General features: G+C 48.4%; 1 protein-coding gene and 1 long non-coding RNA gene across 3 annotated transcripts in view; one reads left to right on the top strand and one right to left on the bottom strand.

Moving 5' to 3' along the window:
• LOC118382799 (E3 ubiquitin-protein ligase ZNF598) overlaps window positions 1–27,699 on the top strand; it is a gene marked incomplete at its 5' end in the record, with an annotated part of 45,618 nt that overhangs the window by 12,956 nt on the left and 4,963 nt on the right. The window contains 4 exon segments of the mRNA XM_052509156.1: window positions 6,471–6,769; window positions 6,772–6,966; window positions 7,051–7,236; window positions 24,549–24,716. Coding sequence (XP_052365116.1) covers window positions 6,471–6,769; window positions 6,772–6,966; window positions 7,051–7,236; window positions 24,549–24,716 — 848 coding nt within the window.
• Window positions 26,008–27,571, bottom strand: LOC127924408 (uncharacterized). Of its 2 annotated transcripts, none has more exons than XR_008117846.1 (3): window positions 27,422–27,571; window positions 27,261–27,368; window positions 26,008–26,258 (listed from the first exon to the last, which is right to left on the bottom strand). It is a non-coding gene; the product is annotated as an uncharacterized LOC127924408 (long non-coding RNA). The 2 variants fall into 2 exon arrangements; XR_008117845.1 differs by lacking the exons at window positions 27,261–27,368; window positions 27,422–27,571 and adding exons at window positions 26,338–26,445; window positions 26,831–27,019.

A 27,699-nucleotide genomic window follows, 5' to 3' on the forward strand; every position in this document is an offset into this window, starting at 1 on the left:
TTGTGTGTTACAGTGTAAAGCCCCCCCAGGTCTCTCTGTAGTGATGTATGTTATAGGTATATATATTGTGTGTTACAGTGTAAAGCCCCCCCAGGTCTCTGTAGTGATGTATGTTATAGGTATATATATTGTGTGTTACAGTGTAAAGCCCCCCAGGTCTCTCTGTAGTGATGTATGTTATAGGTATATATATTGTGTGTTACAGTGTAAGCCCCCCAGGTCTCTCTGTAGTGATGTATGTTATAGGTATATATATTGTGTGTTACAGTGTAAAGCCCCCCAGGTCTCTCTGTAGTGATGTATGTTATAGGTATATATATTGTGTGTTACAGTGTAAAGCCCCCCAGGTCTCTCTGTAGTGATGTATGTTATAGGTATATATATTGTGTGTTACAGTGTAAAGCCCCCAGGTCTCTCTGTAGTGATGTATGTTATAGGTATATATATTGTGTGTTACAGTGTAAAGCCCCCAGGTCTCTCTGTAGTGATGTATATTATAGGTATATATATTGTGTGGTTACAGTGTAAAGCCCCCAGGTCTCTCTGTAGTGATGTATGTTATAGGTATATATATTGTGTGTTACAGTGTAAAGCCCCCCAGGTCTCTCTGTAGTGATGTATGTTATAGGTATATATATTGTGTGTTACAGTGTAAAGCCCCCAGGTCTCTCTGTAGTGATGTATGTTATAGGTATATATATTGTGTGTTACAGTGTAAAGCCCCCCCCAGGTCTCTCTGTAGTGATGTATGTTATAGGTATATATATTGTGTGTTACAGTGTAAAGCCCCCCCAGGTCTCTGTAGTGATGTATGTTATAGGTATATATATTGTGTGTTACAGTGTAAAGCCCCCCAGGTCTCTCTGTAGTGATGTATGTTATAGGTATATATATTGTGTGTTACAGTGTAAAGCCCCCCAGGTCTCTGTAGTGATGTATGTTATAGGTATATATATTGTGTGTTACAGTGTAAAGCCCCCCAGGTCTCTCTGTAGTGATGTATGTTATAGGTATATATATTGTGTGTTACAGTGTAAAGCCCCCAGGTCTCTCTGTAGTGATGTATGTTATAGGTATATATATTGTGTGTTACAGTGTAAAGCCCCCAGGTCTCTCTGTATTGTGTGTTACAGTGCCCCCCATGTATGTTATGTTATAGGTATATATATTGTGTGTTACAGTGTAAAGCCCCCCAGGTCTCTGTAGTGATGTATGTTATAGGTATATATATTGTGTGTTACAGTGTAAAGCCCCCCAGGTCTCTCTGTAGTGATGTATGTTATAGGTATATATATTGTGTGTTACAGTGTAAAGCCCCCCAGGTCTCTGTAGTGATGTATGTTATAGGTATATATATTGTGTGTTACAGTGTAAAGCCCCCCCCCAGGTCTCTCTGTAGTGATGTATGTTATAGGTATATATATTGTGTGTTACAGTGTAAAGCCCCCCAGGTCTCTCTGTAGTGATGTATGTTATAGGTATATATATTGTGTGTTACAGTGTAAAGCCCCCCAGGTCTCTGTAGTGATGTATGTTATAGGTATATATATTGTGTGTTACAGTGTAAAGCCCCCAGGTCTCTCTGTAGTGATGTATGTTATAGGTATATATATTGTGTGTTACAGTGTAAAGCCCCCCCAGGTCTCTCTGTAGTGATGTATGTTATAGGTATATATATTGTGTGTTACAGTGTAAAGCCCCCAGGTCTCTCTGTAGTGATGTATGTTATAGGTATATATATTGTGTGTTACAGTGTAAAGCCCCCAGGTCTCTCTGTAGTGATGTATGTTATAGGTATATATATTGTGTGTTACAGTGTAAAGCCCCCCAGGTCTCTCTGTAGTGATGTATGTTATAGGTATATATATTGTGTGTTACAGTGTAAAGCCCCCCAGGTCTCTCTGTAGTGATGTATGTTATAGGTATATATATTGTGTGTTACAGTGTAAAGCCCCCCCAGGTCCCTGTAGTAATGTATGTTATAGGTATATATATTGTGTGTTACTAAAGCCCCCCCCCCAGGTCTCTCTGTAGTGATGTATGTTATAGGTATATATATTGTGTGTTACAGTGTAAAGCCCCCAGGTCTCTGTAGTGATGTATGTTATAGGTATATATATTGTGTGTTACAGTGTAAAGCCCCCAGGTCTCTCTGTAGTGATGTATGTTATAGGTATATATATTGTGTGTTACAGTGTAAAGCCCCCCAGGTCTCTCTGTAGTGATGTATGTTATAGGTATATATATTGTGTGTTACAGTGTAAAGCCCCCCAGGTCTCTCTGTAGTGATGTATGTTATAGGTATATATATTGTGTGTTACAGTGTAAAGCCCCCCCCAGGTCTCTCTGTAGTGATGTATATTATAGGTATATATATTGTGTGTTACAGTGTAAAGCCCCCCCCAGGTCTCTCTGTAGTGATGTATATTATAGGTATATATATTGTGTGTTACAGTGTAAAGCCTCCCCAGGTCTCTGTAGTGATGTATGTTATAGGTATATATATTGTGTGTTACAGTGTAAAGCCCCCCCCCAGGTCTCTCTGTAGTGATGTATGTTATAGGTATATATATTGTGTGTTACAGTGTAAGCCCCCAGGTCTCTCTGTAGTGATGTATGTTATAGGTATATATATTGTGTGTTACAGTGTAAAGCCCCCCAGGTCTCTCTGTAGTGATGTATGTTATAGGTATATATATTGTGTGTTTACAGTGTAAAGCCCCCCAGGTCTCTCTGTAGTGATGTATGTTATAGGTATATATATTGTGTGTTACAGTGTAAAGCCCCCCAGGTCTCTCTGTAGTGATGTATGTTATAGGTATATATATTGTGTGTTACAGTGTAAAGCCCCCCAGGTCTCTCTGTAGTGATGTATGTTATAGGTATATATATTGTGTGTTACAGTGTAAAGCCCCCAGGTCTCTCTGTAGTGATGTATGTTATAGGTATATATATTGTGTGTTACAGTGTAAAGCCCCCCAGGTCTCTCTGTAGTGATGTATGTTATAGGTATATATATTGTGTGTTACAGTGTAAAGCCCCCCAGGTCTCTCTGTAGTGATGTATGTTATAGGTATATATATTGTGTGTTACAGTGTAAAGCCCCCCAGGTCTCTCTGTAGTAATGTATGTTATAGGTATATATATTGTGTGTTACAGTGTAAAGCCCCCAGGTCTCTCTGTAGTGATGTATGTTATAGGTATATATATTGTGTGTTACAGTGTAAAGCCCCCCCAGGTCTCTGTAGTGATGTATGTTACAGGTATATATATTGTGTGTTACAGTGTAAAGCCCCCAGGTCTCTCTGTAGTGATGTATGTTATAGGTATATATATTGTGTGTTACAGTGTAAAGCCCCCCCAGGTCTCTCTGTAGTGATGTATGTTATAGGTATATATATTGTGTGTTACAGTGTAAAGCCCCCCCAGGTCTCTCTGTAGTGATGTATGTTATAGGTATATATATTGTGTGTTACAGTGTAAAGCCCCCAGGTCTCTCTGTAGTGATGTATGTTATAGGTATATATATTGTGTGTTACAGTGTAAAGCCCCCCCCAGGTCTCTCTGTAGTGATGTATATTATAGGTATATATATTGTGTGTTACAGTGTAAAGCCTCCCCAGGTCTCTCTGTAGTGATGTATGTTATGGGGTATATATATTGTGTGTTACAGTGTAAAGCCCCCAGGTCTCTGTAGTGATGTATGTTATAGGTATATATATTGTGTGTTACAGTGTAAAGCCCCCCCAGGTCTCTCTGTAGTGATGTATGTTATAGGTATATATATTGTGTGTTACAGTGTAAAGCCCCCAGGTCTCTCTGTTATAGGTATATATATTGTGTGTTACAGTGTAAAGCCCCCCAGGTCCTGTAGTGATGTATGTTATAGGTATATATATTGTGTGTTACAGTGTAAAGCCCCCCAGGTCTCTCTGTAGTGATGTATGTTATAGGTATATATATTGTGTGTTACAGTGTAAAGCCCCCCCCAGGTCTCTCTGATGTATGTTATAGGTATATATATTGTGTGTTACAGTGTAAAGCCCCCCAGGTCTCTCTGTAGTGATGTATGTTATAGGTATATATATTGTGTGTTACAGTGTCCCCCCAGGTCTCTCTGTAGTGATGTATGTTATAGGTATATATATTGTGTGTTACAGTGTAAAGCCCCCCCAGGTCTCTCTGTAGTGATGTATGTTATAGGTATATATATTGTGTGTTACAGTGTAAAGCCCCCAGGTCTCTGTAGTGATGTATGTTATAGGTATATATATTGTGTGTTACAGTGTAAAGCCCCCAGGTCCTGTAGTGATGTATGTTATAGGTATATATATTGTGTGTTACAGTGTAAAGCCCCCCAGGTCTCTCTGTAGTGATGTATGTTATAGGTATATATATTGTGTGTTACAGTGTAAAGCCCCCCCAGGTCTCTCTGTAGTGATGTATGTTATAGGTATATATATTGTGTGTTACAGTGTAAAGCCCCCAGGTCTCTCTGTAGTGATGTATGTTATAGGTATATATATTGTGTGTTACAGTGTAAAGCCCCCCCAGGTCTCTGTAGTGATGTATGTTATAGGTATATATATTGTGTGTTACAGTGTAAACCCCCCAGGTCTCTCTGTAGTGATGTATGTTATAGGTATATATATTGTGTGTTACAGTGTAAAGCCCCCCAGGTCTCTCTGTAGTGATGTATGTTATAGGTATATATATTGTGTGTTACAGTGTAAAGCCCCCCAGGTCTCTCTGTAGTGATGTATGTTATAGGTATATATATTGTGTGTTACAGTGTAAAGCCCCCCAGGTCTCTGTAGTGATGTATGTTATAGGTATATATATTGTGTGTTACAGTGCCAAGCCCCCAGGTCTCTCTGTAGTGATGTATGTTATAGGTATATATATTGTGTGTTACAGTGTAAAGCCCCCCCCCAGGTCTCTCTGTAGTGATGTATGTTATAGGTATATATATTGTGTGTTACAGTGTAAAGCCCCCCAGGTCTCTGTAGTGATGTATGTTATAGGTATATATATTGTGTGTTACAGTGTAAAGCCCCCCCCCCCCAGGTCTCTCTGTAGTGATGTATGTTATAGGTATATATATTGTGTGTTACAGTGTAAAGCCCCCCCCCCCCCAGGTCTCTCTGTAGTGATGTATATTATAGGTATATATATTGTGTGTTACAGTGTAAAGCCCCCCAGGTCTCTGTAGTGATGTATGTTATAGGTATATATATTGTGTGTTACAGTGTAAAGCCCCCCAGGTCTCTCTGTAGTGATGTATGTTATAGGTATATATATTGTGTGTTACAGTGTAAAGCCCCCCCCCCCAGGTCTCTCTGTAGTGATGTATGTTATAGGTATATATATTGTGTGGTACAGTGTAAAGCCCCCCCCCAGGTCTCTCTGTAGTGATGTATATTATAGGTATATATATTGTGTGTTACAGTGTAAAGCCCCCAGGTCTCTCTGTAGTGATGTATATTATAGGTATATATATTGTGTGTTACAGTGTAAAGCCCCCCAGGTCTCCTGTAGTGATGTATGTTATAGGTATATATATTGTGTGTTACAGTGTAAAGCCCCCAGGTCTCTCTGTAGTGATGTATGTTACAGGTATATATATTGTGTGTTACAGTGTAAAGCCCCCCAGGTCTCTGTAGTGATGTATGTTATAGGTATATATATTGTGTTACAGTGTAAAGCCCCCCAGGTCTCTCTGTAGTGATGTATGTTACAGGTATATATATTGTGTGTTACAGTGTAAAGCCCCCCCCAGGTCCTCTGTAGTGATGTATGTTATAGGTATATATATTGTGTGTTACAGTGTAAAGCCCCCCCCAGGTCTCTCTGTAGTGATGTATGTTATAGGTATATATATTGTGTGTTACAGTGTAAAGCCCCCAGGTCTCTCTGTAGTGATGTATGTTATAGGTATATACTGTGTGTTACAGTGTAAAGCCCCCCAGGTCTCTCTGTAGTGATGTATGTTATAGGTATATATATTGTGTGTTACAGTGTAAAGCCCCCCAGGTCTCTGTAGTGATGTATGTTATAGGTATATATATTGTGTGTTACAGTGTAAAGCCCCCCCCCCCAGGTCTCTCTGTAGTGATGTATGTTATAGGTATATATATTGTGTGTTACAGTGTAAAGCCCCCCCCAGGTCTCTCTGTAGTGATGTATGTTATAGGTATATATATTGTGTGTTACAGTGTAAAGCCCCCCCAGGTCTCTCTGTAGTGATGTATGTTATAGGTATATATATTGTGTGTTACAGTGTAAAGCCCCCCAGGTCTCTCTGTAGTGATGTATGTTATAGGTATATATTGTGTGTTACAGTGTAAAGCCCCCCAGGTCTCTCTGTAGTGATGTATATTATAGGTATATATATTGTGTGTTACAGTGTAAAGCCCCCCAGGTCTCTCTGTAGTGATGTATGTTATAGGTATATATATTGTGTGTTACAGTGTAAAGCCCCCCCCAGCCCTGAAGACTCCGGCCCAGGTCCCTCTGAAGGAGGATGACTTCCCCAGTCTATCTGCTGCCATGGTTATGACCCCCATGACCCCCGCCTACTCCGCCCAACCCAGGAAACACTCCTCCTTCCAAGAAGAAGACTTCCCCGCCCTGGTCTCTAAGATCCGCCCTCCCAGACCAGCGGGCGGAGCTACCTCAGCCTGGAGCCAAGCCAGCAGCAGCAACACCTCCAAGACGGTCATCCTTCCCTCCTCTTCCTCTAGACCTCCCCCTAACAACCCTCCTCTCCCCCCCCCGCCGGCCCCCAGCTCCTCTCCTCCTCCTCTTCCTCTCGGAGGAAAAAGCTCCCCGTGCGCCGCCCCTCCCCCCCGTCCGATGATGACAATTACGTTGCCAAGACGATGCAGGAGCACCGAGCAGTTCCAACCATGTTGGATATCTCCTCTCTTCTCATCACAAAGGATCTAAATCTGCCCCCTGCCCTAAGCCCCTCCCATTGACAGCTAAGCCCCTCCCACCAACCGCCAAGCCTCCCCACTGACAGCTAAGCCCCTCCCACCAACCTCTAAGCCCTCCCCCGTGACATCAAACCCCACTCTATTCCCGCCCCAAGCCCCACATCCAAGACAGCCAAGAAGAAGAAACAGGCCACGCCCCCTCCATCATCATTTGGGAACCAAGTTCCTGTCCTCATGGAAACGGTCTCCAGGGTACAGAAGGAGAACGTTCCGGAGAGCTCACGCCTCCAAGCCACTGGTTGCTATGACGACGGCAGCAGTTAAAACCGCTGTAAAAGCAAAGGTCAAAGCAAGTGGATTGGCTAATGCCACCTGGATAAACCAGTAACAGTGGCCCCCTCCCTAAAGCCCAGCCGGAACCCCCTGGAGGTAGAGGAGGAGTTCCCTGCCCTCATCTCCAAGAAACCCCGCCAGGTACATAACATAACTATCCCAATTCATATTTGCTCTACACAATACATTTCTATGTGCCAGTTGTGCAGTATTAACCCTGGGGGAGTTTTGTGCAGTATTACCCCTGGGGAGTTTTGTGCAGTATTACCCCTGGGGAGGTTTTGTGTAGTATTACCCCTGGGGGGATGGGGGGTTTTGTGCAGTATTACCCCTGGAGTGTTAGGGGGTTTTGTGCAGTGTTATCCCTGGGGGTTTTGTTCAGTGTTACCCCTGGGAGGGTTAGGGGGGGTTTTGTGCAGTATTACCCCTGGGGGGTTTGTGCAGGTTACCCCTGGGAGTGTTAGGGGTTTTTGTGCAGTATTACCCCTGGGGGTTAAGAGGGGTTTTGTGCAGTATTACCCCCTGGGGAGGTTTTGTGGGTTTGTATTGGTCTATGATGGGGGGTTGGTCATGAGGGCGTAACCCAGTGAGGATGTGTTGGTTTGAGGGTGTAACGTCCCAGCAGTGAGGATGTGTTGGTCTATGAGGGCGTAACGTGTTGGTCTATGAGGGCGTAACGTCCCAGCAGTGAGGATGTGTTGGTCTATGAGGTGTAACGTCTCAGCAGTGAGGATGTGTTGGTCTATGAGGGCGTAACGTCTCAGCAGTGAGGATGTGTTGGTCTATGAGGGCGTAACGTCTCAGCAGTGAGGATGTGTTGGTCTATGAGGGCGTAACGTCTCAGCAGTGAGGATGTGTTGGTCTATGAGGGCGTAACGTCTCAGCAGTGAGGATGTGTTGGTCTATGAGGGCGTAACGTCTCAGCAGTGAGGATGTGTTGGTCTATGAGGGCGTAACGTCTCAGCAGTGAGGATGTGTTGGTCTATGAGGCGTAACGTCTCAGCAGTGAGGATGTGTTGGTCTATGAGGGCGTAACGTCTCAGCAGTGAGGATGTGTTGGTCTATGAGGGCGTAACGTCTCAGCAGTGAGGATGTGTTGGTCTATGAGGCGTAACGTCCCAGCAGTGAGGATGTGTTGGTCTATGAGGGCGTAACGTCTCAGCAGTGAGGATGTGTTGGTCTATGAGGGCGTAACGTCTCAGCAGTGAGGATGTGTTGGTCTATGAGGGGCGTAACGTCTCAGCAGTGAGGATGTGTTGGTCTATGAGGGCGTAACGTCTCAGCAGTGAGGATGTGTTGGTCTATGAGGGCGTAACGTCTCAGCAGTGAGGATGTGTTGGTCTATGAGGGCGTAACGTGTTGGTCTATGAGGGCGTAACGTCTCAGCAGTGAGGATGTGTTGGTCTATGAGGGCGTAACGTCTCAGCAGTGAGGATGTGTTGGTCTATGAGGGCGTAACGTGTTGGTCTATGAGGGCGTAACGTCTCAGCAGTGAGGATGTGTTGGTCTATGAGGGCGTAACGTCCCAGCAGTGAGGGATGTGTTGGTCTATGAGGGCGTAATGTGTTGGTCTCAGAGGGCGTAATGTGTTGGTCTATGAGGGCGTAACGTCTCCAGCAGTGAGGATGTGTTGGTCTATGAGGGCGTAACGTGTGTTGGTCTATGAGGGCGTAACGTCTCAGCAGTGAGGATGTGTTGGTCTATGAGGGTGTAACGTGTTGGTCTATGAGGCGTAACGTCTCAGCAGTGAGGATGTGTTGGTCTATGATAACGTGTTGGTCTATGAGGGCGTAACGTCTCAGCAGTGAGGATGTGTTGGTCTATGAGGGGCGTAACGTCTCACAGTGAGGATGTGTTGGTCTATGAGGGCGTAACGTCTCAGCAGTGAGGATGTGTTGGTCTATGAGGCGTAACGTCTCAGCAGTGAGGATGTGTTGGTCTATGAGGGCGTAACGTCTCAGCAGTGAGGATGTGTTGGTCTATGAGGGCGTAACGTCTCAGCAGTGAGGATGTGTTGGTCTATGAGGCGTAACGTCTCAGCAGTGAGGATGTGTTGGTCTATGAGGGCGTAACGTCTCAGCAGTGAGGATGTGTTGGTCTATGAGGGCGTAACGTCTCAGCAGTGAGGATGTGTTGGTCTATGAGGGGGTAACGTCTCAGCAGTGAGGATGTGTTGGTCTATGAGGGCGTAACGTCTCAGCAGTGAGGATGTGTTGGTCTATGAGGGCGTAACGTCTCAGCAGTGAGGATGTGTTGGTCTATGAGGGGCGTAACGTCTCAGCAGTGAGGATGTGTTGGTCTCATGAGTGGGATGTGTTGGTCTATGAGGCGTAACGTCTCAGCAGTGAGGATGTGTTGGTCTATGAGGGCGTAACGTCTCCAGCAGTGAGGATGTGTTGGTCTATGAGGGCGTAATGTGTTGGTCTATGAGGCGTAACGTCTCAGCAGTGAGGATGTGTTGGTCTATGAGGGCGTAACGTCTCAGCAGTGAGGATGTGTTGGTCTATGAGGGCGTAACGTCTCAGCAGTGAGGATGTGTTGGTCTATGAGGGCGTAACGTCTCAGCAGTGAGGATGTGTTGGTCTATGAGGGCGTAACGTCTCAGCAGTGAGGATGTGTTGGTCTATGAGGGCGTAACGTCTCAGCAGTGAGGATGTGTTGGTCTATGAGGGCGTAACGTCTCAGCAGTGAGGATGTGTTGGTCTATGAGGGCGTAACGTCTCAGCAGTGAGGATGTGTTGGTCTATGAGGGCGTAACGTCTCAGCAGTGAGGATGTGTTGGTCTATGAGGGCGTAACGTGTTGGATGAGGGGCGTAATGTGTTGGTCTATGAGGGCGTAACGTCTCAGCAGTGAGGATGTGTTGGTCTATGAGGGCGTAACGTCTCAGCAGTGAGGATGTGTTGGTCTATGAGGGCGTAACGTCCCAGCAGTGAGGATGTGTTGGTCTATGAGGGCGTAACGTGTTGGTCTATGAGGGCGTAACGTCTCAGCAGTGAGGATGTGTTGGTCTATGAGGGCGTAACGTCTCAGCAGTGAGGATGTGTTGGTCTATGAGGGCGTAACGTGTTGGTCTATGAGGGTGTAACGTCTCAGCAGTGAGGATGTGTTGGTCTATGAGGGCGGGTTGGTCTATGAGGGTGTAACGTCTCAGCAGTGAGGATGTGTTGGTCTATGAGGGCGTAACGTCTCAGCAGTGAGGATGTGTTGGTCTATGAGGGCGTAACGTCTCAGCAGTGAGGATGTGTTGGTCTATGAGGGCGTAACGTCTCAGCAGTGAGGATGTGTTGGTCTATGAGGGGTAACGTGTTGGTCTATGAGGGTGTAACGTCTCAGCAGTGAGGATGTGTTGGTCTATGAGGGCGTAATGTGTTGGTCTATGAGGGTGTAACGTCTCAGCAGTGAGGATGTGTTGGTCTATGAGGGCGTAACGTCTCAGCAGTGAGATGTGTTGGTCTATGAGGGCGTAACGTCTCAGCAGTGAGGATGTGTTGGTCTATGAGGGCGTAATGTGTTGGTCTATGAGGGCGTAACGTCTCAGCAGTGAGGATGTGTTGGTCTATGAGGGCGTAACGTGTTGGTCTATGAGGGGGGCGTAATGTGTTGGTCTATGAGGCGTAACGTCTCAGCAGTGAGGATGTGTTGGTCTATGAGGGCGTAACGTCTCAGCAGTGAGGATGTGTTGGTCTATGAGGGCGTAACGTCTCAGCAGTGAGGATGTGTTGGTCTATGAGGGCGTAACGTCTCAGCAGTGAGGATGTGTTGGTCTATGAGGGGTAACGTCTCAGCAGTGAGGATGTGTTGGTCTATGAGGGCGTAACGTCTCAGCAGTGAGGATGTGTTGGTCTATGAGGGCGTAATGTGTTGGTCAGCATGAGGGTGTAACGTCTCAGCAGTGAGGATGTGTTGGTCTATGAGGGCGTAACGTCCCAGCAGTGAGGACGTGTTGGTCTATGAGGCGTAACGTCCCAGCAGTGAGGATGTGTTGGTCTATGAGGGCGTAACGTCTCAGCAGTGAGGATGTGTTGGTCTATGAGGCGTAACGTCTCAGCAGTGAGGATGTGTTGGTCTATGAGGGCGTAACGTCTCAGCAGTGAGGATGTGTTGGTCTATGAGGCGTAACGTCTCAGCAGTGAGGATGTGTTGGTCTATGAGGGCGTAATGTGTTGGTCATGAGGGCGTAACGTCTCAGCAGTGAGGATGTGTTGGTCTATGAGGGCGTAACGTGTTGGTCTATGAGGGCGTAACGTCTCAGCAGTGAGGATGTGTTGGTCTATGAGGGCGTAACGTCCCAGCAGTGAGGATGTGTTGGTCTATGAGGCGTAACGTGTTTGGTCTATGAGGCGTAACGTCTCAGCAGTGAGTGATGTGTTGGTCTATGAGGCGTAACGTCCCAGCAGTGAGGATGTGTTGGTCTATGCGAGGCGTAACGTGTTGGTCTATTGAGGGCGTAACGTCTCAGCAGTGAGGATGTGTTGGTCTATGAGGGCGTAACGTGTTGGTCTATGAGGCGTAACGTCTCAGCAGGAGGATGTGTTGGTCATGAGGGCGTAACGTGTTGGTCTATGAGGCGTAACGTGTTGGTCTATGAGGCGTAAACGTCTCAGCAGTGAGGATGTGTTGGTCTATGAGGCGTAACGTCTCAGCAGTGAGGATGTGTTGGTCTATGAGGGCGTAACGTCTCAGCAGTGAGGACGTGTTGGTCTATGAGGCGTAACGTCTCAGCAGTGAGGGCGTGTTGGTCTATGAGGCGTAACGTCTCAGCAGTGAGGATGTGTTGGTCTATGAGGCGTAACGTCCCAGCAGTGAGGATGTGTTGGTCTATGAGGCGTAACGTCTCAGCAGTGAGGATGTGTTGGTCTATGAGGGCGTAACGTGTTGGTCTATGAGGGCGTAACGTCTCAGCAGTGAGGATGTGTTGGTCTATGAGGGCGTAACGTCCCAGCAGTGAGGATGTGTTGGTCTATGAGGCGTAACGTCTCAGCAGTGAGGATGTGTTTGGTCTATGAGGGCGTAACGTGTTGGTCTATGAGGGGCGTAACGTCTCAGCAGTGAGGATGTGTTGGTCATGAGGGCGTAACGTCTCAGCAGTGAGGATGTGTTGGTCTGAGGGGCGTAACGTGTTGGTCTATGAGGGCGTAACGTCCCATTACATTTTACATTTAAGTCATTTAGCAGACGCTCTTATCCAGAGCGACTTACAAATTGGTGCATACACCTTATGACAACCAGTGAACAGCCACTTGCATCTAAATCTTGTTGGGGGAGAAGGATTACCTGCCCTTACTTAATTCTATCCTAGGTATTCCTTGAAGAGGTGGGGTTTCAGGTGTCTCCGGAAGGTGGTGATTGACTCCGCTGTCCTGGCGTCGTGAGGGAGTTTGTTCCACCATTGGGGGCCAGAGCAGCGAACAGTTTTGACTGGGCTGATGGGAACTGTAATTCCTCAGTGGTAGGGGCGAGCAGGCCAGAGGATGGGATGAACGCAGTGCCCTTGTTTGGGTGTAGGGCCTGATCAGAGCCTGGAGGTACTGAGGTGCCGTTCCCCTCACAGCTCCGAGGCGAGCACCATGGTCTTGTAGGATGCGAGCTTCAACTGGAAGCCAGTGGAGAGAGCGGAGGAGCGGGGTGACGTGGAGAGAACTTGGGGAAGGTTGAACACCAGGACGGGCTGCGGCGTTCTGGATGAGTTGTAGGGTTTAATGGCACAGGCAGGGAGCCCAGCCAACAGCGTAGTTGCAGTAATCAAGACGGGGAGATGACAAGTGCCTGGATTAGGACCTGCGCCGCTTCCTGTGTGAGGCAGGGTCGTACTCTGCGGATGTTGTAGAGCATGAACCTACAGGAACGGGACACCGCCTTGATGTTAGTTTGAGAACGCCAGGGTGTTGTCCAGGATCACGCCAAGGTTCTTAGCGCTCTGGGAGGAGGACACAATGGAGTTGTCAACCGTGATGGCGAGATCATGGGAACGGGCAGTCCTTCCCCGGGAGGAAGAGGAGCTCCGTCTTGCTGAGGTTCAGCTTGAGGTGGTGATCCGTCATCCACACTGATATGTCTGCCAGACATGCAGAGATGCGATTCGCCACCTGGTCATCAGAAGGGGGAAAGGAGAAGATTAATTGTGTGTCGTCTGCATAGCAGTGATAGGAGAGACCATGTGAGGTTATGACAGAGCCAAGTGACTTGGTGTATAGCGAGAATAAGAGAGGGCCTAGAACAGAGCCCTGGGGGACACCAGTGGTGAGAGCGCGTGGTGAGGAGACAGATTCTCGCCACGCCACCTGGTAGGAGCGACCTGTCAGGTAGGACGCAATCCAAGCGTGGGCGCGCCGGAGATGCCCAACTCGGAGAGGGTGGGAGAGGGGAGGATCTGATGGTTCACAGTATCGAAGGCAGCCGATAGGTCTAGAAGGATGAGAGCAGAGGAGAGTTAGCTTTAGCAGTGCGGAGCGCCTCCGTGATACAGAGAAGAGCAGTCTCAGTTGAATGACTAGTCTTGAAACCTGACTGATTTGGATCAAGAAGGTCATTCTGAGAGAGATAGCGGTAGAGCTGGCCAAGGACGGCACGCTCAAGAGTTTTGGAGAGAAAGAGAGAAGGGATACTGGTCTGTAGTTGTTGACATCGGAGGGATCGAGTGTAGGTTTTTTCTAGAAGGGTGCAACTCTCGCTCTCTTGAAGACGGGGAGGGACGTAGCCAGCGGTCAGGGATGAGTTGATGAGCGAGGTGAGGTAAGGGGAGAAGGTCTCCGGAAATGGTCTGGAGAAGAGAGGAGGGGATAGGGTCAAGCGGGCAGGTTGTTGGGCGGCCGGCCGTTACAAGACGCGAGATTTCATCTGGAGAGAGAGGGGAGAAAGAGGTCAGAGCATAGGGTAGGGCAGGTGTGAGCAGAACCAGCGGTGTGTCGTTTGACTTAGCAAACGAGGGATCGGATGTCATCGAACCTTCTTTTCAAAATGGTTGACGAAGTCATCTGCAGAGAGGGAGGAGGAGGGGGGAGGATTCAGGAGGGAGGAGAAGGTGGCAAAGAGCTTCCTAGGGTTAGAGGCAGATGCTTGGAACTTAGAATGGTAGAAAGTGGCTTTAGCAGCAGAGACAGAGGAGGAAAATGTAGAGAGGAGGGAGTGAAAGGATGCCAGGTCCGCAGGGAGGCGAACCTCCATTTCCGCTCGGCTGCCCGAGCCCTGTTCTGTGAGCTCGCAATGAGCCGTCGAGCCACGGGAGCGGGAGGGAGGACCGAGCCGGACCTGGAGGATAGGGGACATAGGGAGTCAAAGGATGCAGTAAGGAGAGGAGGGTTGAGGAGGCAGAATCAGGAGATAGGTTGGAGAAAGTTTGAGCAGAGGGAAGAGAAGATAGGATGGAAGAGGAGAGAGAGCGGGGAGAGAGAGCGAAGGTTGGGACGGCGCGATACCATCCGAGTAGGGGCAGTGGGAAGTGTTGGATGAGAGCGAGAGGGAAAAGGATACAAGGTAGTGGTCGGAGACTTGGAGGGGAGTTGCAATGAGGTTAGTGGAAGAACAGCATCTAGTAAAGATGAGGTCAAGCGTATTGCCTGCCTTGTGAGTAGGGGGGAAGGTGAGAGGGTGAGGGTCAAAGAGAGAGGAGTGGAAAGAAGGAGGCAGAGAGGAATGAGTCAAAGGTAGACGTGGGAGGTTAAAGTCGCCCCAGAACTGTGAGAGGTGAGCCGTCCTCAGGAAAGGAGCTTATCAAGGCATCAAGCTCATTGATGAACTCTCCAAGGGAACCTGGAGGGCGATAAATGATAGGATGTTAAGCTTGAAGGGCTGGTAACTGTGACAGCATGGAATTCAAAGGAGGCAATAGACAGATGGGTAAGGGGAGAAAGAGAAAGACCACTTGGGAGAGATGAGGATCCCGGTGCCACCACCCCGCTGACCAGAAGCTCTCGGGGTGTCTGCGAACCATTGGGCGGACGAGGAGAGAGCAGTAGGAGTAGCAGTGTTATCTGTGGTGATCCATGTTTCCGTCAGTGCCAAGAAGTCAAGGGACTGGAGGGAGGCATAGGCTGAGATGAACTCTGCCTTGTTGGCCGCAGATTGCAGTTCCAGAGGCTACCGAGGAGACCTGGAACTCCACGTGGGTCGTACGGCTGGGACCACCAGGTTAGGGTGAGTCGCGGCCACGCGGTGTAGAGCGTTTGTATGGTCTGTGCAGAGGAGAGAACAGGGATAGACAGACACATAGTTGACAGGCTACAGAAAAGGCTACGCTAATGCAAGGAAATTGGAATGACAAGCGGACTACACGTCTCGAATGTTCAGAAAGTTAGGCTGACGTAGCAAGAATCTTATTGACTAAAATGATTAAAATGATACAGTACTGCTAAAAGTAGGCTAGCTGGCAGTAGCTGCGTTATGACACTACACTAATCAAGTCGTTCCCGTTGAGTGTAATAATTTCTACAGTGCTGCTATTCGGGGCTAGCTGGCTAGCTAGCAGTGTTGTTTACGTTACGTTGAGTTAAAAAACGACAATAGCTGGCTAGCGAACCTCAGTGAATTAAGATAATCACCAAGGCACACACACTAAACTACACAATTATCTTGGAAACAAAGACAGCTATGTAGCTAGCTAACACTGAACTAATCAAGTCGTACAGTTGAGTGAATAGCACTACAGTGATGCTAATCTGTGTGCGTTAGCTAGCGTTGCTAGCTCCTGGGCTTAATAGCAGTGAAGGCTACGTTAGGGGCACGAAATAAAATACGATAGTATGCAATTATCTCTGATACAAGGGCGGCTATGTAGCTAGCTAAGAAGAATGGCTAAGATTATGTAGCTAGCTAACAGTAAACTAATCAAGTCGTACAGTTGGAGTGAATAGCACTACAGTGATGCTAATCTGTGTGCGTTAGCTAGCGTTAGCTAGCTCCTGGCTTAATAGCAGTGAAGGCTACGTTAGGGCGACGAAACGATAAGCAGTGAGGATGTGTTGGTCTATGAGGGCGTAACGTCTCAGCAGTGAGGATGTGTTGGTCTATGAGGCGTAACGTCTCAGCAGTGAGGATGTGTTGGTCTATGAGGGCGTAACGTCTCAGCAGTGAGGATGTGTTGGTCTATGAGGGAGTAACGTCTCAACAGTGAGGATGTGTTGGTCTATGAGGGCGTAACGTGTTGGTCTATGAGGGCGTAACGTGTCATGGTCTATGAGGGCGTAACGTCTCAGCAGTGAGGGATGTGTTGGTCTATGAGGCGTAACGTCCCAGCAGTGAGAATGTGTTGGTCTATGAGGGCGTAACGTCCCAGCAGTGAGGATGTGTTGGTCTATGAGGGCGTAACGTGTTGGTCTATGAGGGCGTAACGTCTCAGCAGTGAGGATGTGTTGGTCTATGAGGGCATAACGTCTCAGCAGTGAGGATGTGTTGGTCTATGAGGGCGTAACGTGTTGGTCTATGAGGGTGTAACGTCTCAGCAGTGAGGATGTGTTGGTCATGAGGGGCGTAATGTGTTGGTCTATGAGGGTGTAACGTCTCAGCAGTGAGGATGTGTTGGTCTATGAGGCGTAACGTCTCAGCAGTGAGGATGTGTTGGTCTATGAGGGCGTAACGTCTCAGCAGTGAGGATGTGTTGGTCTATGAGGCGTAACGTCTCAGCAGTGAGGATGTGTTGGTCTATGAGGGCGTAACGTGTTGGTCTATGAGGTGTAACGTCTCAGCAGTGAGGATGTGTTGGTCTATGAGGCGTAATGTGTTGGTCTATGAGGGTGTAACGTCTCAGCAGTGAGGATGTGTTGGTCTATGAGGGCGTAACGTCTCAGCAGGAGGATGTGTTGGTCTATGAGGGCGTAACGTCTCAGCAGTGAGGATGTGTTGGTCTATGAGGGCGTAATGTGTTGGTCTATGAGGCGTAACGTCTCAGCAGTGAGGATGTGTTGGTCTATGAGGGCGTAACGTGTTGGTCTATGAGGGCGTAATGTGTTGGTCTATGAGGGCGTAACGTCTCAGCAGTGAGGATGTGTTGGTCTATGAGGGGCGTAACGTCTCAGCAGTGAGGATGTGTTGGTCTATGAGGGCGTAACGTCTCAGCAGTGAGGATGTGTTGGTCTATGAGGCGTAACGTCTCAGCAGTGAGGATGTGTTGGTCTATGAGGCGTAACGTCTCAGCAGTGAGGATGTGTTGGTCTATGAGGGCGTAACGTCTCAGCAGTGAGGATGTGTTGGTCTATGAGGGCGTAATGTGTTGGTCTATGAGGGCGTAACGTCTCAGCAGTGAGGATGTGTTGGTCTATGAGGCGTAACGTCCCAGCAGTGAGGGCGTGTTGGTCTATGAGGGGCGTAACGTCCCAGCAGTGAGACGTGTTGGTCTATGAGGGCGTAACGTCTCAGCAGTGAGGATGTGTTGGTCTATGAGGGCGTAACGTCTCAGCAGTGAGGATGTGTTGGTCTATGAGGCGTAACGTCTCAGCAGTGAGGATGTGTTGGTCTATGAGGGCGTAACGTCTCAGCAGTGAGGATGTGTTGGTCTATGAGGCGTAATGTGTTGGTCTATGAGGGCGTAACGTCTCAGCAGTGAGGATGTGTTGGTCTATGAGGCGTAACGTGTTGGTCTATGAGGGGCGTAACGTCTCAGCAGTGAGGATGTGTTGGTCTATGAGGCGTAACGTCCCAGCAGTGAGGATGTGTTGGTCTATGAGGGCGTAACGTGTTGGTCTATGAGGGCGTAACGTCTCAGCAGTGAGGATGTGTTGGTCTATGAGGCGTAACGTCCCAGCAGTGAGGATGTGTTGGTCTATGAGGGGCGTAACGTGTTGGTCTATGAGGGCGTAACGTCTCAGCAGTGAGGATGTGTTGGTCTATGAGGGGCGTAACGTGTTGGTCTATGAGGGCGTAACGTCTCAGCAGTGAGTGATGTGTTGGTCTATGAGGCGTAACGTCTGGTCTATGAGGGCGTAACGTGTTGGTCTATGAGGCGTAACGTCTCAGCAGTGAGGATGTGTTGGTCTATGAGGGCGTAACGTCTCAGCAGTGAGGATGTGTTGGTCTATGAGGGCGTAACGTCTCAGCAGTGAGGACGTGTTGGTCTATGAGGGCGTAACGTCTCAGCAGTGAGGACGTGTTGGTCTATGAGGGCGTAACGTCTCAGCAGTGAGGATGTGTTGGTCTATGAGGGCGTAACGTCCCAGCAGTGAGAGGATGTGTTGGTCTATGAGGGCGTAACGTCTCCAGCAGTGAGGATGTGTTGGTCTATGAGGGCGTAACGTGTTGGTCTATGAGGGCGTAACGTCTCAGCAGTGAGGATGTGTTGGTCTATGAGGGCGTAACGTCCCAGCAGTGAGGATGTGTTGGTCTATGAGGGCGTAACGTGTTGGTCTATGAGGGCGTAACGTCTCAGCAGTGAGGATGTGTTGGTCTATGAGGGCGTAACGTCTCAGCAGTGAGGATGTGTTGGTCTATGAGGGCGTAACGTGTTGGTCTATGAGGGCGTAACGTCCCAGCAGTGAGGATGTGTTGGTCTATGAGGGCGTAACGTCTCAGCAGTGAGGATGTGTTGGTCTATGAGGGCGTAACGTGTTGGTCTATGAGGGCGTAACGTGTTGGTCTATGAGGGCGTAACGTCCCAGCAGTGAGGATGTGTTGGTCTATGAGGGCGTAACGTGTTGGTCTATGAGGGGCGTAACGTCTCAGCAGTGAGGATGTGTTGGTCTATGAGGGCGTAACGTGTTGGTCTATGAGGGCGTAACGTCTCAGCAGTTAGGATGTGTTGGTCTATGAGGGCGTAACGTCTCAGCAGTGAGGACGTGTTGGTCTATGAGGGCGTAACGTCTCAGCAGTGAGGATGTGTTGGTCTATGAGGGCGTAACGTCCCAGCAGTGAGGATGTGTTGGTCTATGAGGGGCGTAACGTCTCAGCAGTGAGGATGTGTTGGTCTATGAGGGGCGTAACGTGTTGGTCTATGAGGGCGTAACGTCTCAGCAGTGAGGATGTGTTGGTCTATGAGGGGCGTAACGTCTCAGCAGTGAGGATGTGTTGGTCTATGAGGCGTAACGTCTCAGCAGTGAGGATGTGTTGGTCTATGAGGCGTAACGTCTCAGCAGTGAGGATGTGTTGGTCTATGAGGCGTAACGTGTTGGTCTATGAGGGCGTAACGTGTTGGTCTATGAGGGGCGCGTCCCAGCAGTGAGGATGTGTTGGTCTCACGCAGGGCGTAACGTCTCAGCAGTGAGGATGTGTTGGTCTATGAGGGCGTAACGTGTTGGTCTATGAGGGCGTAACGTCTCAGCAGTGAGGATGTGTTGGTCTATGAGGCGTAACGTCCCAGCAGTGAGATGTGTTGGTCTATGAGGGCATAACGTGTTGGTCTATGAGGGCGTAACGTCAGCAGTGAGGACGTGTTGGTCTATGAGGCGTAACGTCCCAGCAGTGAGGATGTGTTGGTCTATGAGGGCGTAACGTGTTGGTCTATGAGGGCGTAACGTCCCAGCAGTGAGAGATATGTTGGTCTATGAGGGCGTAACGTGTTGGTCTATGAGGGCGTAACGTCTCAGCAGTGAGGATGTGTTGGTCTATGAGGGCGTAACGTCTCAGCAGTGAGGATGTGTTGGTCTATGAGGGCGTAACGTCTCAGCAGTGAGGATGTGTTGGTCTATGAGGGTGTAACGTCTCAGCAGTGAGGATGTGTTGGTCTATGAGGCGTAACGTCTCAGCAGTGAGGATGTGTTGGTCTATGAGGGCGTAACGTCTCAGCAGTGAGGATGTGTTGGTCTATGAGGGCGTAACGTCTCAGCAGTGAGGATGTGTTGGTCTATGAGGCGTAACGTCTCAGCAGTGAGGATGTGTTGGTCTATGAGGGCGTAACGTGTTGGTCTATGAGGGCGTAACGTCTCAGCAGTGAGGATGTGTTGGTCTATGAGGGCGTAACGTCTCAGCAGTGAGGATGTGTTGGTCTATGAGGGCGTAAAGTCTCAGCAGTGAGGATGTGTTGGTCTATGAGGCGTAACGTCTCAGCAGTGAGGATGTGTTGGTCTATGAGAGGGCGTAACGTGTTGGTCTATGAGGGTGTAACGTGTTGGTCTATGAGGGCGTAACGTCTCAGCAGTGAGGATGTGTTGGTCTATGAGGGCGTAACGTCTCAGCAGTGAGGATGTGTTGGTCTATGAGGGCGTAACGTCCCAGCAGTGAGGATGTGTTGGTCTATGAGGGTAACGTGTTGGTCTATGAGGGCTTAACGTGTTGGTCTATGAGGGCGTAACGTCTCAGCAGTGAGGATGTGTTGGTCTATGAGGGCGTAATGTGTTGGTCTATGAGGGCGTAACGTCTCAGCAGTAAGGATGTGTTGGTCTATGAGGGCGTAATGTGTTGGTCTATGAGGGCGTAACGTCTCAGCAGTGAGGATGTGTTGGTCTATGAGGCGTAACGTCTCAGCAGTGAGGATGTCTTGGTCTATGAGGGCGTAACGTCTCAGCAGTGAGGACGTGTTGGTCTATGAGGGCGTAATGTGTTGGTCTATGAGGGCGTAACGTCTCAGCAGTGAGGATGTGTTGGTCTATGAGGGCGTAACGTCTTAGCAGTGAGGATGTGTTGGTCTATGAGGGCGTAACGTCTCAGCAGTGAGGATGTGTTGGTCTATGAGGGCGTAACGTCTCAGCAGTGAGGGCGTGTTGGTCTATGAGGGCGTAATGTGTTGGTCTATGAGGGCGTAACGTCTCAGCAGTGAGGATGTGTTGGTCTATGAGGGCGTAACGTGTTGGTCTATGAGGGCGTAACGTCTCAGCAGTAAGGATGTGTTGGTCTATGAGGCGTAACGTCTCAGCAGTGAGGATGTGTTGGTCTATGAGGCGTAACGTCTCAGCAGTGAGGATGTGTTGGTCTATGAGGGCGTAACGTCTCAGCAGTGAGGATGTGTTGGTCTATGAGGGCGTAACGTCTCAGCAGTGAGATGTGTTGGTCTATGAGGGCGTAACGTCTCAGCAGTGAGGATGTGTTGTTGGTCTATGAGGGCGTAACGTGTTGGTCTATGAGGGCGTAACGTCTCAGCAGTGAGGATGTGTTGGTCTATGAGGGCGTAACGTCTCAGCAGTGAGGATGTGTTGGTCTATGAGGGCGTAACGTCTCAGCAGTGAGGATGTGTTGGTCTATGAGGGCGTAACGTCTCAGCAGTGAGGATGTGTTGGTCTATGAGGGCGTAACGTCCCAGCAGTGAGGATGTGTTGGTCTATGAGGGCGTAGCGTCTCAGCAGTGAGGATGTGTTGGTCTATGAGGGCGTAACGTGTTGGTCTATGAGGGTGTAACGTCTCAGCAGTGAGGATGTGTTGGTCTATGAGGGCGTAACGTCTCAGCAGTGAGGATGTGTTGGTCTATGAGGCGTAACGTCTCAGCAGTGAGGATGTGTTGGTCTATGAGGGCGTAACGTCTCAGCAGTGAGGATGTGTTGGTCTATGAGGGCGTAACGTCTCAGCAGTGAGGATGTGTTGGTCTATGAGGGCGTAACGTCTCAGCAGTGAGGATGTGTTGGTCTATGAGGGCGTAACGTCCCAGCAGTGAGGATGTGTTGGTCTATGAGGGCGAAACGTCTCAGCAGTGAGGATGTGTTGGTCTATGAGGGCGTAACGTGTTGGTCTATGAGGGCGTAACGTGTTGGTCTATGAGGGCGTAACGTGTTGGTCTATGAGGGCGTAACGTGTTGGTCTATGAGGGCGTAACGTCTCAGCAGTGAGGATGTGTTGGTCTATGAGGGCGTAACGTCTCAGCAGTGAGGACGTGTTGGTCTATGAGGGCGTAACGTCTCAGCAGTGAGGATGTGTTGGTCTATGAGGGCGTAACGTCTCAGCAGTGAGGATGTGTTAGTCTATGAGGGCGTAACGTCTCAGCAGTGAGGATGTGTTGGTCTATGAGGGCGTAGCGTCTCAGCAGTGAGGGCGTGTTGGTCTATGAGGGCGTAACGTCTCAGCAGTGAGGATGTGTTGGTCTATGAGGCGTAACGTCTCAGCAGTGAGGATGTGTTGGTCTATGAGGGCGTAACGTCTCAGCAGTGAGGATGTGTTGGTCTATGAGGGCGTAACGTTCCAGCAGTGAGGATGTGTTGGTCTATGAGGGCGTAACGTCTCAGCAGTGAGGATGTGTTGGTCTATGAGGGCGTAACGTCCCAGCAGTGAGGATGTGTTGGTCTATGAGGGCGTAACGTCTCAGCAGTGAGGATGTGTTAGTCTATGAGGGCGTAACGTCTCAGCAGTGAGGATGTGTTGGTCTATGAGGGGCGTAACGTCTCAGCAGTGAGGACGTGTTGGTCTATGAGGGCGTAACGTCTCAGCAGTGAGGATGTGTTGGTCTATGAGGGCGTAACGTCTCAGCAGTGAGGATGTGTTGGTCTATGAGGGCGTAACGTCTCTGCAGTGAGGATGTGTTGGTCTATGAGGCGTAACGTCTCAGCAGTGAGGATGTGTTGGTCTATGAGGGCGTAACGTCCCAGCAGTGAGGATGTGTTGGTCTATGAGGCGTAACGTGTTGGTCTATGAGGGCGTAACGTCTCAGCAGTGAGGATGTGTTGGTCTATGAGGGCGTAACGTCTCAGCAGTGAGGATGTGTTGGTCTATGAGGCGTAACGTCCCAGCAGTGAGGATGTTGGTCTATGTTTAAGTTGGGGTAATGGATGATAGTAGCAGTGATAATGTAGTGATGTTGGGGTAATGGATGAGTAACAGTGATAATGTAGTGATGTTGGGGTAATGGATGATAGTAACAGTGATAATGTACTGATGTTGGGGTTATGGATGATAGTAACTGTGATAATGTAGTGATGTTGACCATGCTGTTTAAGTTGGGGTAATGGATGATAGTAACAGTGATAATGTAGTGATGTTGACCATGCTGTTTAAGTTGGGGTAATGGATGATAATGTAGTGATGTTGACCATGCTGTTTAAGTTGGGGTAATGGATGATATTAACTGTGATAATGTAGTGATGTTGACCATGCTGTTTAAGTTGGGGTTATGAATGATAGTATCAGTGATAATGTAGTGATGTTGGGGGTAATGGATGATAGTAACTGTGATAATGTAGTGATGTTGACCATGCTGTTTAAGTTAGGGTTATGGATGATAGTATCAGTGATAATGTAGTGATGTTGACCATGCTGTTTAAGTTGGGGTTATGAATGATAGTAACTGTGATCATGGAGTGATATTTGACCATGCTGTTTAAGTTGGGGTAATGGATGATAGTAACTGATAATGTAGTGATGTCGACCATGCTGTTTAAGTCATGGTAATGGATGATAGCAACTGATAATGTAGTGATGTTAGCAATGCTGTTTGTCTCTAGGTTTTAAGTTGGGGTAATGGATGATAGTAGCAGTGATAATGTAGTGATGTTGACCATGCTGTTTAAGTTGGGGTAATGGATGATAGTAACTGTGATAATGTAGTGATGTTGACCATGCTGTTTAAGTTGGGGTAATGGATGATAGTAGCAGTGATAATGTAGTGATGTTGATCATGCTGTTTAAGTTGGGGTAATGGATGATAGTAACTGTGATAATGTAGTGATGTTGACCATGCTGTTTAAATTGGGGTAATGGATGATAGTAACAGTGATAATGTAGTGATGTTGGGGTAATGGATGGTAGTAACAGTGATAATGTAGTGATGTTGACCATGCTGTTTAAGTTGGGGTAATGGATGATAGTAGCAGTGATAATGTAGTGATGTTGATCATGCTGTTTAAGTTGGGGTAATGGATGATAGTAACTGTGATAATGTAGTGATGTTGACCATGCTGTTTAAATTGGGGTAATGGATGATAGTAACAGTGATAATGTAGTGATGTTGGGGTAATGGATGGTAGTAACAGTGATAATGTAGTGATGTTGGGGTTATGGATGATAGTAACTGTGATAATGTAGTGATGTTGACCATGCTGTTTAAGTTGGGGTAATGGATGATAATGTAGCGATGTTGACCATGCTGTTTAAGTTGGTAATGGATGATATTAACTGTGATAATGTAGTGATGTTGACCATGCTGTTTAAGTTGGGGTAATGGATGATAGTAACTGTGATAATGTAGTGATGTTGACCATACTGTTTAAGTTGGGGTAATGGATGATAGTAACAGTGATAATGTAGTGCTGTTGGGGTTATGGATGATAGTAACTGTGATAATGTAGTGATGTTGACCATGCTGTTTAAGTTGGGGTAATGGATGATAGTAACTGTGATAATGTAGTGATGTTCACCATGCTGTTTAAGTTGGGGTAATGGGTGATAGTATCAGTGATAATGTAGTGATGTTGATCATGCTGTTTGTCTCCTCCAGGCTTTAAAAGTGCCTTCGTCCTGAAGAGTTCTGCCCCCCCCAGAAACCTGTCCCCCCCTCCCCCCGGCCAGGGCAGCACCACCCCTCCTAGTAAGCCCCCCCCAGGGTTTACCGGCATCCCCCTCAACAGCAACGTGGTGGAGCCTGCCCCCCCTGCATCCAGCCCCGGTGAGACAGACAGACCAGACATCACATCACCTTTACAGACCAACCATCACATCACCTTTACAGACCAACCATCACATCACCTTTACAGACTAGACATCACCTTTACAGACTAGACATCACCTTTACAGACCAACCATCACCTTTACAGACCAGACATCACCTTTACAGACCAACCATCACATCACCTTTACAGACCAACCATCACATCACCTTTACAGACCAACCATCACATCACCTTTACAGACCAACATCATCACTAGACATCACCTTTACAGACTAACCATCACCTTTACAGACCAACCATCACATCACCTTTACAGACCAACCATCATCACCTTTACAGACCAACCATCACATCACCTTTACAGACCAACCATCACATCACCTTTACAGACCAAGCATCATCACCTTTACAGACCAACCATCACATCACCTTTACAGACCAACCATCACATCACCTTTACAGACATCACATCACCTTTACAGACCAACCATCACATCACCTTTACAGACCAACCATCACATCACCTTTACAGACCAACCATCACATCACCTTTACAGACCAACCATCACATCACCTTTACAGACCAGACATCACCTTTACAGACCAGCCATCACCTTTACAGACCAGACATCACCTTTACAGACCAGACATCACCTTTACAGACCAACCATCCATCACATCACCTTTACAGACCAGACATCACCTTTACAGACCAACCATCCACATCACCTTACAGACCAACCATCACATCACCTTTACAGACTAGACATCATCTTTACAGACCAACCATCATCTTTACAGACCAGCCATCACCTTTATAGACCAACCATCCATCACATCACCTTTACAGACCAGATATCACCTTTACAGACCAACCATCCATCACATCACCTTTACAGACCAGACATCACCTTTACAGACCAACCATCACATCACCTTTACAAACTAGACATCACCTTTACAGACCAACCATCACATCACCTTTACAGACCAGACATCACATCACTTTTACAGACCAAACATCACATTACTTTTACAGACCAACCATCACATCACTTTTTTACAGACTAGACATCACCTTTACAGACTAGACACATCACCTTTACAGACTAGACATCACCTTTACAGACCAGACATCACCTTTACAGACCAACCATCATCATCTTTACAGACCAACCATCACATCACCTTTTTCAGACCAGTCACAGACCACTACATCACATTTACAGACCAGACAGACCACCTTTACAGACACCAGACAGACCACCACCTTTACACACCAGACAGGCCACCACCTTTACACACACCAGACAGGCCACCACCTTTACAGACACCAGACAGGCCACCACCTTTACAGACACCAGACAGGCCACCACCTTTACAGACACCAGACAGGCCACCACCTTTACAGACACCAGACAGGCCACCACCTTTACAGACACCAGACAGGCCACCACCTTTACAGACACCAGACAGGCCACCACCTTTACAGACACCAGACAGGCCACCACCTTTACAGACACCAGACAGACCACCACCTTTACACACACCAGACAGACCACCACCTTTACAGACACCAGACAGCCCACCACCCCCAGACACCAGACAGGCCACCACCTTTACAGACACCAGACAGGCCACCACCTTTACAGACACCAGACAGGCCACCACCTTTACAGACACCAGACAGGCCACCACCTTTACAGACACCAGACAGGCCACCACCTTTACAGACACGGACAGGCCACCACCTTTACAGACACCGGACAGGCCACCACCTTTACAGACACGGACAGACCACCACCTTTACAGACACGGACAGGCCACCACCTTTACACACACCGGACAGGCCACCACCTTTACAGACACCCGGACAGGCCACCACCTTTACAGACACCGGACAGGCCACCTTTACAGACACCGGACAGGCCACCACCTTTACAGACACCAGACAGGCCACCACCTTTACAGACACCGGACAGGCCACCACCTTGACACCAGACAGACACCAGACAGACAGGCCACCACCTTACAGACACCAGACAGACCACACCTTTACAGACACCAGACAGGCCACCACCTTTACAGACACCCAGACAGGACCCACCACCTTTACAGACACCAGACAGACCACCACCTTTACAGACACCAGACAGGCCACCACCTTTACAGACACCAGACAGGCCACCACCTTTACAGACACCAGACAGGCCACCACCTTTACAGACACCAGACAGGCCACCACCTTTACAGACACCAGACAGGCCACCACCTTTACAGACACCAGACAGGCCACCACCTTTACACCAGACACCACCAGACACTTTACAGACACCAGACAGACCACCACCTTTACAGACACCAGACAGGCCAGACACCTTTACAGACAGACACCACCACCTTTACAGACACCAGACAGACACTACAGACACCAGACAGGCCACCACCTTTACAGACACCAGACAGCCACCACCTTTACAGACAAAGACATGCCACCACCTTTACAGACACCAGACACTAGACACCAGACAGACCACCACCTTTACAGACACCAGACAGGCCACCACCTTTACAGACACCAGACAGGCCACCACCTTTACAGACACCAGACAGGCCACCACCTTTACAGACACCAGACAGACCACCACCTTTACAGACACCAGACAGGCCACCACCTTTACAGACACCAGACAGCCACCACCTTTACAGACACCAGACAGGCCACCACCTTTACAGACACCAGACAGGCCACCACCTTTACAGACACCAGACAGGCCACCACCTTTACAGACACCAGACAGGCCACCACCTTTACAGACACCAGACAGGCCACCACCTTTACAGACACCAGACAGACACTACAGACACCAGACAGGCCACCACCTTTACACACACCAGACAGACCAGACAGACCACCACCTTTACAGACACCAGACAGGCCACCACCTTTACACACACCAGACAGGCCACCACCTTTAC

Source organism: Oncorhynchus keta, unplaced genomic scaffold, assembly GCF_023373465.1.
Source record: "Oncorhynchus keta strain PuntledgeMale-10-30-2019 unplaced genomic scaffold, Oket_V2 Un_contig_3998_pilon_pilon, whole genome shotgun sequence".
Lineage (NCBI taxonomy): Eukaryota > Metazoa > Chordata > Actinopteri > Salmoniformes > Salmonidae > Oncorhynchus > Oncorhynchus keta.